The sequence below is a fragment of the Falco biarmicus genome, chromosome 2 (genome assembly GCF_023638135.1).
Source record: "Falco biarmicus isolate bFalBia1 chromosome 2, bFalBia1.pri, whole genome shotgun sequence".
NCBI lineage: Eukaryota > Metazoa > Chordata > Aves > Falconiformes > Falconidae > Falco > Falco biarmicus.
This window is the reverse complement of record NC_079289.1, coordinates 77441712-77456095: the sequence shown is the minus strand read 5'-3', so window position 1 is coordinate 77456095 and position 14384 is coordinate 77441712. Positions and strand designations below refer to the sequence as shown.

At 37.9% G+C, this 14384-nt stretch overlaps 1 protein-coding gene across 1 annotated transcript in view; it reads right to left on the bottom strand.

The window, feature by feature from the left end:
• DYRK1A (dual specificity tyrosine phosphorylation regulated kinase 1A) overlaps window positions 1–14384 on the bottom strand; it is an 87804-nt gene that overhangs the window by 20588 nt on the left and 52832 nt on the right. The window contains exon 3 of the mRNA XM_056327566.1: window positions 3033–3238. Coding sequence (XP_056183541.1) covers window positions 3033–3238 — 206 coding nt within the window. The remainder of the gene's footprint in view (window positions 1–3032; window positions 3239–14384) is intronic.

Sequence of the window (14384 nt, the reverse complement as noted above, 5' to 3'; positions counted from 1 at the left end):
CCCAGGAGCCACGGGGCTGGCGACTCGCTATTAACCAACTGTGGGACGCTTGCACCCAAATGGGCGACTTTCAGGCTGTGGAAACCAGCAGCACCAAAGCTGACCCAATCGTCTAGGCTGCTGACAGTCACTGCTGCCTTAGGAAATTCTGGGAAACTGAAGCTCAGAGACGTAACTTCTTGTCTGTTTGACTGGATGCAAGACGTTGCACTGAAAGGATCTACCCTTTGAGAATTACACCTCCTCTGTCTGCCAAAAGTCACCCTGCTCTTCCTCCTGTTTTTTTTATGGCTGTATTAGATAAAACTACCAAGCAGGCCTTCTACCACAGACATTCAGCCAATATATTCCTTTTGCTGCCCACGTTAAAAACATGATCCTAACTGTATCTACTTGAAAACAGACATTTGTCACCTTACGTGACTGAAGAGAATTAGCCATTACTAAAAGGTTAGTCTGGTGTTAGAAGCTTTAGTAACAGCCAAGTACATAACAGAAAGAACTAGTTGTGGGATTCCAACAGAAGAATGAAACAACCGCGCAGGGACGGTTCAGAAAATGATCTCTGCAACTGTTTTACAGAATTGACATATACAGGACAGAACTGCTTTTATCAAGGTCAAAGAGAAACAAGTTGCAGCATATTCAAGGCAATACCTTGAATAAAACAGATTCCTGCAGAAATGTAATAAAGAAAGAAACTGTTAAGATGTATGTATCATTCAAACGTTAAAACCTACATGGTATGCTATTACATCTGGAGCAAAAGGCAAGACGGCAGTCCTCAGCAATGGAGAAATATAAGACAGCAACACCTTCAACAATAGAGGGCCGCGGCATTTATAAGAAGAAAAAAAAAAAGTAAGATTTTTATTTCAATCAAGATGAACTACAGCTGACAAAAGGCTATTGAAAGAGAAAGAACAAGAATTTTTTTTTGCAGAGACAAGATTTGATCTAGAACAGATGATCTGACTCACTAGCATAAAGATGTCAGCTGGATTTGCTTTTGCAGATAAGATTAACCAGAAGTGCAGTGCAAAGGCAAAATGCCACTGAGACTCCCCAATAGAGGCTCATATAGAACCTCCACATCAAACTGGAATCTGGTGAGGAGAACTCTTCCTGGGTCTTGTTGATGGGAGATGCACAAGAACTCAAAGGAGAAAAGAGTCATGAAAGGCAAGTAGTCACAAGACTTCAAAGAGTTGGCCACCATCAAAGCCAAAGGTGCTGAAAGCAGGTCACAAAGATAAAGGAGTAACAATTCTGAGCTGCTCAGGCAGAGGGCAGAGGACTGAAGACTTCAACAACTCAATTACAGTAAAATAGGAAGACAGAAGCCACAACGCAGAAAAAAACAAGATGGAATTGGAAAAATAAAAACACTGATTCTATAAAAGAGCGTTAGTGTTACGAAGACAGCTTGACTGCCATTATCAAGGTGGCCAGCTGATCACTTCTTCATATGGATAACTTCCTGAAGCCAAACACAGCTTTTTCCCTACATCTACATCCTCATTTCAATGGGCTGCATTCTTTGGTCAACAATTCTTGGCTATTCCCTGAAAACTATTCTTCAGCTTTCTATTATTCAACTACCATTTTAAAGCCATTGTGACTACAAACAGCAACGGATGGCGATACATCCTGAAGTTCCTTGAATTTGCTGTTTGGTCTGAAAACATGAACAACTAAGCACTAATGCACACTAAAGCTGACAAATGTGATGCCAGATGGCAGCACTTACATAAGGGGTACCTTGAAAGGTTTAAGGAATGCAGCAACTTTTCTTAATTGGCTGACTGATTCACTAACCTCATTGTGGAGGTTTTGGTGAACCTTTAAACGAAAAAGTCACATAAAATACCTTTGTAGGTTTCTCAAGCTAAATACTATTATATATGAACAGATTTACTGTTCCTACTGAGTGACTCTCATGAAAGTAAAAACATCCTTTGCCGGCTTCATTCACTTTGCCATTCTTCACAGAGCCCTAATCATTACAGATCTCCAAATCCTACTATCAAATATCCTGGCATTTAGTTTGACCATTCTCATCCTCTCTAATCCTTCCCTCTTTCTGCAGAAGTGTCTTCCTACAGAGCAATACCAACAAAGCATATCTTGACGGTACTGTAGATTTATCTACTGAAACCATCCTGAACATGAGAACAGACTTGAATCCAGTAGCAGCAAGAGACTTCACTCTCAAATCCTCTAAGTGAAACATGCCTCATCAGCCTGCACCAAATTCTGAAGCTGTGACTTACAGACTTCTACATGTGAAGCTTTGAAATCTATCTGCGTTCGCATCTCCACAACTGGACTGTGCCATAAGATTATCTCTTACACTGGACAATACTAGCTCTTGTTGCTAGCAACTTAGCACTATTAAGCTAGGAAACTCCAGCAGTTCTAGCAACTCAAAAGCCAGTACGGAAGAAACATTGATCTTTTCAGCTCAAAAGCATGCATATTCATCATAATCCCTGTGTTAATTTTACCTCCTTGCAATAGTAAGTCATAAATTAGTAGCAGTAAAACCCCAATGATAGCACAGCTTTAGATTTTGCTTTTAACAAAGCATATGTTCCTTAACTGTGTCTTTTGTGCAAACCTCTCTATTCCAAATACACTAACCAGTGACTCTGCATTAAAATGCTGTCCATTAAGAACAAGTAATAAAGCAATCATATTCTAACATCAAACAGCCCTAAAAAAAAAAAAAAAAAAAAAAAAGCTACTATTAAACTCTCTTTCCAACTCTCCACTTCAACAATCTTTCTCCCCTCTCATTTGAAAAACATTAGAAGTAGAATAATCACAATAAATATGTACCAGATGTTTAGAAACAACTTCCAGAAACTTAGCTGTCCACCCATCCTTGAAGAGTCAGGAGTTAATTAAAAAAACCAAAAAACCCCAGACCACAAAAACATATGCTCTGATCCTGTAATTTACAGGTGTGTCTATATATTTAGAGAAAGAATTATTACATCTAAAATTACTTTTTTTTTTTAATCACTTACCTGGTTTGTTAATGTTAAAGGTTGCTGAATCTGGTCAGCATATGATAAGGCAGAAACCTGTTGGTCATTTATGTTCTGCTGCCGACGATCACTATACTGCTGATGTGAATGGGACATCTGTCCAGCCATCTGAAGGCCAGCAGCATGGAATGAAAACGATGGTGCAAGCCGAACAGATGAAGGTTTGCATGCTGAAGTCTCTCCTCCTGCAAAGACAATGTGAGTTTTCAATGCAGTTAACGGCCTGAAAAATATTTACCTCAGTTAGCCCTCATCCTAGCCTACAGAGATTATAAACACTAATAGTTTCACCATTTCTAACATACACAGGATTTTTCATACACAATGAACGCAGAAATCATCCTTACACAAAGATTATCTAGCTGAAGTGCTTCCTCCCATTTCACTGTAACAAATTTTTCATTAATAGTTTATCCCTATTTACCTGTAACATCCCTTCTCTAACATCTCCACCTATGTGTCAATTCAATCAGAATCTGACAGGGATTCTTTGCAAAGATACGGATTTTGTGTATGGATTCCATGAAAGCCAGAAAAACATAAAAGTTCTGCCTTTTGAGGTTGCTCACAGCAACATTCTGGACTGACTGTACCAAAATAAACTAGAAGGAGAAGAAAAGCTACTGCCCAGCCTTAGCAGCTCATCTTCCCTGGCTCCAATGTTTATGCCTTCCTACAAACTGCTTAGCTCGCTAGCCTACATTTTTAACTTCCACCCTTCTTCCAACGCATGCTGTATTTCAGCCCAGCTTTCCAACTCCTACTGCTGAGTTTCATCAAGCTATAGGTAGCAAGCACTGTAACTTGAATTAATTCCTTTTTGGGAATATGAAATCAGACTGCAAGAAGCAACTGCACAGCAAGAGACAAACACAACACTTGGTGTCAAGTTGCAGGAGACTGGCAAAACATAAGGCCGAAGTACTAGATTCCGTAACATCCTGAAAAATGCCAGATTCCACAGGCACAGAATCTGCCTCTAACCGAGACAGATCCCACACCTCTCAACTCTTGTTTGACACATCAGGTGGCATTTAAGTGGCTCACAATCTACTTGCACCTTCACTGTCCTCTAACAGTAAACAGAGGACAGGTTAAAGTACAATTTGGCTTGCTTTGTTTGCTAATGAAGTTTTAGCATGCTCCACTTTTAACATTAGTCCTTTTTCTTTTTGCTGAATACGCCAGAGTGGGGAAATCCTCTAGATGGTTGCCATGTTGGTACAATGTAAGCAACACAGCAGGATGGGACAAGCAGCCAGGTGCACTGAAGCCAACACTGCCACTAAAGGAATACGTGTGGAATCAGAAGCTGAAATCTAGAAGCACAATTATTGGTGTAGATTAAATTTAGAAGCAAGACATGAAACAACCAAGCACCTAACCAGCAAGGGAAATCTCCATTTCTTTTACAATCAAAACCCTGCAAGAAAATCAGTGGAAAACAGTAGATGAACACCACACATCAATTTGACTTTCTTAAAAATGACTGACTGCTCAATTCGCCACCTATTCTAAGTTAAGAAAAAATAAAATATTGAAAATGACACTGCATCATTGACTCAGCACCTATCAGAGCAGCAGCAGAACTGCATGGGATGGAATCAAACACCATTTTACATTAAAATCATTTCAGAGAAGTATGTTAAATTAAAAGAGTTAAAAAAATCATATTCAACAGCTATAAATAAGGAAGCCTATACACAGTATAATCACTGTTACATTAAAAGGTGTGAAGTAGAATTGTACAGTGAAACATACACTGACAGACCACTGGTCTTTTTCTCCAGTGTCACAATTCAGTACTACTAAAAGACTTAACAGAACAAACTGCTCCAGAAAACGAATCGGTTGCCCACAAGCACCCACATATTTTCACAATGTTTTATTAAATCTTCAAAATTTTACTTTAAAACAAGAAAAGGAAAAAAAAACAACAAAAAAATAACAACAAACAAATAAAACCCCCCACCCCAGACCTTCATGAAGGAACTATGATAAATGAAAACCCCTTTTTTGTGTGCATTACAGTGCCTCTGGTAACACGATGAAGTATCAAGATGACCTTACAAACGGAAATAAAATAAAGAAATTCATGACATCAAACCATTATAAGCTAAAAGTCAACACTGCACAGAAAATTAACTCCTCTGTAAAACATCCATTAAAAATTGCTTTATGATTTTTAACAAATACAGATCACAGTAAGCTCCGAATCTGTCCTCCAACATTTAAAGACACAGTGAAATATCTGAGTGTAAACTTTTTACAATACTTCATCTTTTTCTCTTTTCAAGTAACAACTTATATTCACCTATGAATTGGACAACAGATTGTCATCTTCTTTTTTAAATTTAAAATTATGGATTATGAACTTCACAAGTTCATATTTAAATACAGAGGAAAACTATGTGCAAAGTTTCTAACGCATCAGCTGATCTCTCTCAAAGATAATCATGGTTCCTTTATATATTTATATATATATAAATTATATATATATAAAAAATATATAATATATAAAAATATATAAATAATTTATATATTAGACCATGTAAAAACAGTATAATTTTTTTTCCTTGCTACTATATATTCTTAATATTCAAACTTCATTTCTACTACAGAATCAGAGTTAATCTTCCATCTATACAACTTGATAAATTTAGTGTACATTTACTTTTCAAGATACACCAAACAGTGCCATAAGAATGGGTGGACAAATGTAAGACATTATCTGCTATGCCTACATTCTGTTCTTTTAATTCTGCTTAACCTGAAGAAAAATAATATCATTTAGCAACATCATGGTGACTGAATTAAAAGTCAAAACAATATTTAAATCAAATAGTCAAAAAATACCATTAATTCTAAATTATAGAGCCAATTACTTTAAAAGTTTTACCCCAGGCCACAGTTTCCCAATAGCATACTAGATATCTAGCACATCTGATAACAAAAACAAATTTTAATTTAAAAAAATTCTACACTTGCACATGTCCCTTAAAAAAGGCTCACAAATATACACACCCCAGTACGACGGAGTTGTCATTTACAATTTGACTTCATAGTATCTTCTGACACTCACCCCAAAGATCACAACAAATCTGAGGACAAACTGAATAATGCAATACACGTACTTAAAAAAAAAAAGGGGGGGGGGGGGGGGGGGGGGGCAGGGAGTAGAAGTATAATTACTCCACAAAAAGAACAGTTGTAATACCAGTCTTTCAGTTCAGTTTTAAACTTTCCATAGTTGCACACCCTTTCTCCGACAATGTCGGAGTCCATTGTCAGGACAGTGAGGCTATAGTCTTCCCGGTCTTCCAAACTGATGTTGGTCACTTCGACCAACTCAATCAATGCAAAAGCAATGCCCCAGAAAAACAGAGCTTCATAATTTATAACAAGGCAATTGGACTGCAGAATCACAAAGAAAGCTTCTCTAAGAACCACAGTTAAGCAAATAACTTACTTCTTTATTCAGTCAATTTACATTTTTGGGGGAGATTTAATGTTTGTGACTAAGAAGCAGTTACGTATTTGCTTGGAGGAAAGTCATACACAACCTATGATGTCAACATACATGAATCAAAAGTGTATCCAATAAAGAACTTTTTACAAACCATTGTTCTTCGGAAGAAATGTAAACTGGTTTCACAACGCAGTACTGAGTCTCAGAAAAGGGGACATTATTAAACTCAAGAGCCTGACAAGAGTTTCATGATGCAAAGTCTGTTACAAGTAAACAGATGGAAATCAGCTAGCTCATACACCATGTTCTTATACCAAATAGAAAGGCATTTTAATAGTCTCTGTGAGTATGGTGGTATCAACCCTTAACCATGCTAGCAATAAGCAAGAACTACCTGGGTCAAAAGTTTAAGAACTGTAGCTACAAGGTTCTGAAAGATCAGTAGCCAAGTAATTTTCACCTTTATGATTTCTTACTGTCAGTGAAACAGGAGATACAGGAGTTCACACACTTCTGTTGCTGAAAGCAGTCTTAGCTATCAACAAAAACAAATCATGTTGAGGACATAGTCCCTGATGAAATACCTGCCCTTGCCACATTTCAGACTTTGTTCCAGGATACCTGCAATCCTACCCCGGTACATCTAATCCCAAGAGAACACTCATAACTTACTATTATGAGCCAAGAAACAACTAATGACATGTTAGGAAGAAATGAGGGGAGAAAGATGAATTGGCTAGAATAGCAATCTTGACCTCCTTTAGTTTTAGGCCGAGGAGTCAGTCAGCTACAGAAAAAGGAACATTTGTGTACATCTATTAATTGAGCTTCACAAAACCCCTGGTGGCTGAAGTTCATTTGGAGAGCTCTAGACATTCAAAAAAGTAAATCTACTGACCACCACGGGAATACCAACATCCACAGGGGCTCGCTACCATGCCACAGCCGCAACTTCTACAGGATACAAATATCTAAGGAGCAAGGTCTAGCCAATCATCAATCTTCCTTTCTAACCACTGTAAATTCAAAGGATAACATGTTGTGAAGCACCCTGGGAAGGAAACCAAGTGACAGAAAACAAAAAGTATGCCAAGATCTCTATGCATTAAGTACATTAAGGGAAGAGATTACAGATTGGGAGTGGGCAGAATTACATTATGAATGGGCTTTAGCTAATGCGTTAGTTCAGCAAATGGCACAAAAATATATACCTGTATGTATATTTGCAGTTTAAGTTGTGACAGTTTACAGCAAACATGTATTTGCCTGTGACAAAACTAAACCAGAAATTGTCATAAAGAAGGTCCAGCTACAGCAGGCATCCCTTGTTTCAGCCTCGAGAGTATATATTCCTTTTCTCCTACAGTCATGAATGTAACAGCTCTTTTGAAATGAAGCTGTTCAGAATACTCTATGTCATTAGACGTTCCATACACCATAATATAAGCAAAATATAAACGATAACAATAGTAACTTCTTGACTTGTGTAAATTTACTGTCTCTGGAAATCAGCAAGTGAGGAAGAAGTGATCATTAATAAAATGCTACATTACTGTATGAACAAACCACTGTTAACCATAACCAGAAGAAAATGTTTACTTTTAAACATATACCAATAGCATACATATGACAGAGAAAACTTAAATTATAACCTCAAACGAGGTTCATAACTCAGGACTATATGAAAATGCAGATACTGCAAAAAAGGATTGCCCTAACATATGGAAGAAGGTAACATTCATTTCTTTAAAGCATCATCTTAACACAGTGGAAGAGCCCAAGTGCAAGAATATATTCAACCTGTTGATAATTTGGTGAGGATGGGAAATAACTTCCCTCATTCACAATACCTTTGTTTTAAATGACTTTTCCAATTATCAAAGAACTTAGTAACTCAAAGTAGAAAAATACTTGAGCTGGTAATTATTGAACGGTCTATAAATAAACCACAGTTGGTTTAATGTAGGAAAAATTTGGTACTATTTTGCGTAATTTTTAAAAACTCATGCAGTTTCAAATTTCAATTTCCACCTCACCCATTTTAGATTCATTTTGACATCAGTCTATGTAACTAATTTAGGCATCATCTCCTCCAAAAAAAAGTATCATAAGGTAACCAAGTGGTGCAGTGCATTGCTGGCCTGCTTTCAACATAAAGCAAGGCATAAATATTCACCAACTGATGGCAAGAGTTGCAGGTGACTGTGTGCCACCCCATGAGCAGATCGTTGTTTCTGCAAAAGTGTGTGTATTGTGGTCATTTGAATTTGGTATCTAAGAATACAGTACGAAAATTTCAACCGAAGTTTTCCATACAACTGGGCCATTGGAAAGTCTATTCCCTGGACAAGATGGGCTGATGTCTAATAGAATTAGAAATCATGCTACAGCCTTTCTCACAGTCACTGACTGAGCACTGGTACAACTTGCCCAGAGAAGCTGTGGATAACACGTTCTGGGAGATACTCAAACCCAGCTGGTCACAGTACTGGGCAACCAGCTGTAGGTGGCCCTGCATGAGCAGGGGCAGGTTGGGCCAGGTGACCTCCAGAGGTCTCCTCCAGTCTCAACAGTTCTGTGACTGTGCCACAAATGTCAGCACACAGTAAGTGACAAGATTTCTCCCTTTGAATCAGGAGTTGTTAGGTCAGCTCCTCTGTCATGTAGGACTGCATGTGAAAATCCCAGTACCAATTAAATAGCTTCTTCGCAGTTCTGTCACCCAGTATATCATTAAAGATATACTCTGCTTTTCAAGGTACGTATGTGACTTTCTTTGCCCCTCTTGTCACAGTTCCACTGAAGTATTTTATTTACGTATACTTATAGTGAAGGATAAAAAGAGAGACAAACTCAGACATTAGAATCATTAGCACATTAAAAGAAGTGACATTTCCTTAATATTTTTTCATACCTACTTATGTCACAATGTAAAATGAAAACCAAAAAAGGACCATTACAACACTTTTGACCCTCTGAGTTACACAAGCTTGCCTTCAAGACCAACAAAAGCATCTTCCAGTGCAGCACCTGACCTTGATTTCATGACACCAGAACACAGAGTCCTCTGCTTCACAACATAACCTTTGCAACAGCTTTAAAAATATTTCACTGTCTGTTGACTGTTGTGCAAGATGAGGCAAGTAAAAGCAGTGAAAGTCACACCAGCATTCTATTTCATACTTTCTTTCAAAGTTCTAATGTAGTCATTCCCCATGTTTGAGAACTTACCACTAACCTGCTATGTAACTGATTTCTTTTAAAATTCTAACAACTTCATAGCCCCTTCTGTACCTAAGCCCTCTGCACCTGGCTTCCAGGCAGTGATTACTACTTCCGCAGAACACTTGGCTGTTTCCTAGTGACATCGCTGTCCTCATTTTCCCACCTCTTTGTCCAGTTCAGCTCAAAGAAGAGGCAAACCTTTTTATCGGATCCATAAATTAAAGACTTGTATGGCACAATAGCATTTAACTGGCAGAAATAATGCAGAACTAAATTGGAATCAGTGGCAATAATCCTTGGGGGTTTTATCCTGGACTGTGGGGTCATCTCATTATGAAATATGAAACTTTCACCTCTGCACAACTTGTCTTACTTCATTCTCTTTGTGTTGCTAGAACTCCTCTTCCTGTTCATCAACATTTTCCCTATAAAGATCATCACTTTGACCCTAAATGTTTTGAGCTTCCTTTCACCTCCTCTCCCTCCTGCCCCATCCTCACTTTCCCTTTTCTATCTCTGCTGTCTACTATTTGGGTCATTCAGCAACGTGCAGCAGAGGTATTCCATACCAGCGATACGTTCGCAGCTGAATGAGAACCTGCCAGAAAAACACGACCAGAGAATGAAAGTGTGAACTGTATCGTTCACCACAATGGGTATTCTCATTTCCACACTCGGAGTTGAAGAGCTTGTGGGCCTTCACCACAGACCAAGCACGGTAGTTCTTAGTATTGCATATGACTGGTCCAGACTTCAAATCCTTTTACTTCCAGTCCCTGCTATGCCACCACAGATGAAAGCATCCTCCCATCTTGTTATTTTTTTTTTCTGTATTCAGATTACTGAATGTGAAAATAGCCAAATGTCTCCTCAGAGAAAAATACTGTATTAGTTGAGGAACTGTACAGCCCTCTTCCTTCATGTAAGATCCACCTTTTTTTACAAAATTAATAATTTTGCATAGCACTAGTCAACCTAGTTTTTTGAAATCCATGTTTGGAGAAGTTCTCAGCGCCAATGAGCATTATGATACCTCAGCTATTACATTGACTGTACCTCTAAGAAACGACTCTGGAAAAGCAAGACAACTGATCTTTGCATTGTTTTAATACCCAACCTCCTCTACATTGTATTAGCACATCCTAAAACAGGCAGTGAGCCATTACCAATGGAGACAAACACTTGTATCTTGAGAACTCTCTGCTCAAATAAATCCACATTTAAGACAAGTTAGACCTACCTGAGCTCTGCCTAAGCATAATAAATGTCAAACACTTGGGATTTTAGAGTTTAGAACAATCATCTTTTAAGCAAAAAGCAAATGCCAAGCTGAACTCTAAGTGAACTACTGCTCTACTGAAACACCGCTTTCCCTATTGTCCTCATGCATTGCATTTAAAATGACCGCATGAGAATGTGAAGGTACACTGACTTCACTCAGCTTGCTCTGGAACGAGGAAAGCTGAAAGAACCCAGGGAACAAAGGGAAATTACCTGCAGCAGCTACTGTAGAACAAACAACTCTGTTATAAATATCCCACACCAGTTCCTTCTGTGGAGGAACTATATTATTGTGGAGGAATTATATTATTAAGAATGGCCACTACAGAAGCTATTCTATAATAACGATTCAGTCAGCTTCCCTGTAAAGAAATGCCAAATGCTACTTTCTCTCAAAGCAAAATTAAGCCCTAAACTTAGAAACAACCACCCTTTCCAGTCTTGTTCACTAGGCCAATATACCTTGCCCACAGAAACTTCCTGCTTGTGCTCCTTCCTAAGGGACAGAGCTGCAGAGAAGACTAAATGCTTAGGAGGTGACATAAAATCACTTCTGGGTGCTGTCTTTCCCAACAGTTTGCAGTCCTTGGACATGACTTGCCTGTCATGTGTCTGGTCACATGGCAGAGACAACCTGGAGAAAAGACAGCCCAAGAGCAGGCTTCTTAACTGTTCTGATGCTGTTGTGCCTGCCTTGACTATCCTCTTCCCTAGATGAGTTGCAGCAGGAGGTGCACTTTGGACAGGACTTGCATGCATGTGCTTTATTGCTTTTCTACAGGGGACACTAGTTCCTTCTACTACAGGAATATGGTGGCCAAGACCTGCGACAGGGGGAGACTGTGTTATGTGTCTCTCCCTAGCCACTTCAAAAATCTGGTACCAGAAAGGCTAAATGCCCCTGCTCACTATAATCTTCCCACAACAAGAGACAGAAAATTCTAAAATTCATGAGCAACTTATAATTTAACTCATTGCCAACAATACATACACATCTGTATTTCATTAACATATAAATATTACTTTGAGTATACTCTGAAAAATCTTAAGAGCTGAGAAAATATTGTGAAACTACTTTTTTTATAAACAAAGCCCAAGATTGCCAAAATTCTCAGCTAAAACCTATGGGAAACACAAGTATTCTAACTTTCAAAGTTAATAATCTTAAGCTTTATGAGAATTCTGTTTTCACATTTCTATTCTTAAGAAACAGGCTGCCTAAGAATACATCTGAAAAAAACCCTACAGTCCCACAGGTAAACAGTGAGAACTGAACCTGTGCACAGGCCTTCACATAGACCAGAAGCCTCCACCCCGGTACACACTGGACTGAAAGAACATTAAAATTGAAGAGTACTGTACACGAAAGCTTGGAAACACCACAATACTTCCACAGTTTTAATTTAGTGCATCTATGAAAGTAAGTTATGATATTATTTAGTTACATGAATACCCTATTTATTTTAAGGGACAGAATGGAAGTAGTGCTCACTGAATAGGTTGCCATACAATAGATATTTTTATTTTCATTGTATTTAACATAATGTCCTTGACACTCCTCAGACTGTGCTCCGAATAAAATTATTACTGTCTGCATATATATTCTATAGAGTAGTCATTGTTTTTGTATCCATTTAATTCACAAACAACAATTTCCTTCTGCAATATCCTTCAAGACTGGATTTTATCCTGTTCTGCAGAAGAACAGGGAGACACAAGTTCAACACAAAAGGGTGCCACAACTTTAAATTCCTAGTTTTGTGTATGTAAAAAATTTGAAAGATCGTACAAAGACAAGGAACATATATACCGGTAGGTAAATCTGTTACAGAGCTCCACAGAAGAGCAGCTTTACAGGTTAGGTTTTAAAAATTTGGGAAAAGTAAAGCAAATGAGGGGTCTGAAATAGATGTTCATTCCTGCTCGCAAGCAAAACCAAACAAGAAGGGGTACTTGATTCATGCTGGACTAAGGACTGAAAAGTAACATAGTTCTTTCAAGCAATGAAGCACTAACACAGGAACTAATCATATATCAAATCAAAGATCCATTCAAATCAGTGTCCTGTCTGTAAAGTGGCCAACAGCAGTCATCTCGGAAGAGAACAGGGCAAGCATACAGCAGTAGCTGCTGGCATATTCACCTAGTCTCCAGTCCAGGAATTACATAAAGCAGAGTCCTTGTGAGTAATGTGTATACATACATATATATATTATACATCCTCTTCTTCCATGGACTTTCTGACCCACTTTTTGCATTTAAGCTTTTAGCACCCAGAAGACTGCATGGCAAAAGACTCCACAGCTTACAGTCAGCATTAAGCACCACCTCCTTTTGTTTGTTGTGAACTTGCCTTTTTCATCTGATGGCCTCTACTGAATAGTAACAAAAATTAAGGCTACCCTCTTGCAAAGAGGCAATGATACTGACATGAAGGAATGAACGACAGGCTTCACATCAGCAACTTCATTTATTCTACTATTGGGTGATTGGTTTATTATTTTTCTTCAACTCCCTTTTGACACAGGGCCTGCATGTGATCCTCGAAGAGAAGATATTCTAGTATTTAGAGAACAAGAAACATTCTCTCTCAACTGTGCAACTGTATACATGCCAACAGATTTATTATTGAAGGTTTTATCTTTTCCTAATATATATTTATTATTCTTCAAAAGTTCTCCTACCACACTGTAACTCTGTCCAACTCTCCATCATAAACCTGTTGCTTGAGAAACACTGGTCAAATTCAAGTAGTTTGGATGATTCAGCCCAGCATGGTATTTACATTATGCCAAATTAGGAAGTGAAACTGAATAACTGAACAATCAATACTTAATTACTGAACATTTAATAAACTATATTTAAAGAGGAGGACTAACATTTGCTTTAAAACTGAAACAAAAATTATTGAAATAGTCAAAAGAATAAACCACTCCTTTTTCAGAAGACACCAATGCTAGTTAACATGTGCCAAGGCTAGAGTTCTAATACCTCTTTTTTCTCTCCTCCTACAAATTTATGTTTATTTCATGATTTTATACATTTATGCTAAGGTTATGTGGTTTGTAAGTTTTCAAAGTTAATGAAAAGCCTGACATTAAAAAAGAGGGAATATAAAACCAGGGGAAAATGGAGATCTACTTTTTCTATCATCACTGCGAAAGTTCGTAACAGCTCTTTAAATAGAAAAACAAAGAATGAAGTGTGACTATTATCCTGAACAAAGGTTTAAAAACAACTACTTAATACCAACTGTGTAAGAATATTTAATCTAGGTGAAAGGCCCACACCTGTCCTTCAGTTCTCAATGCAACCTGTGAAAAATACAAACAGAAAACACTGTTTATGCAGAAAGT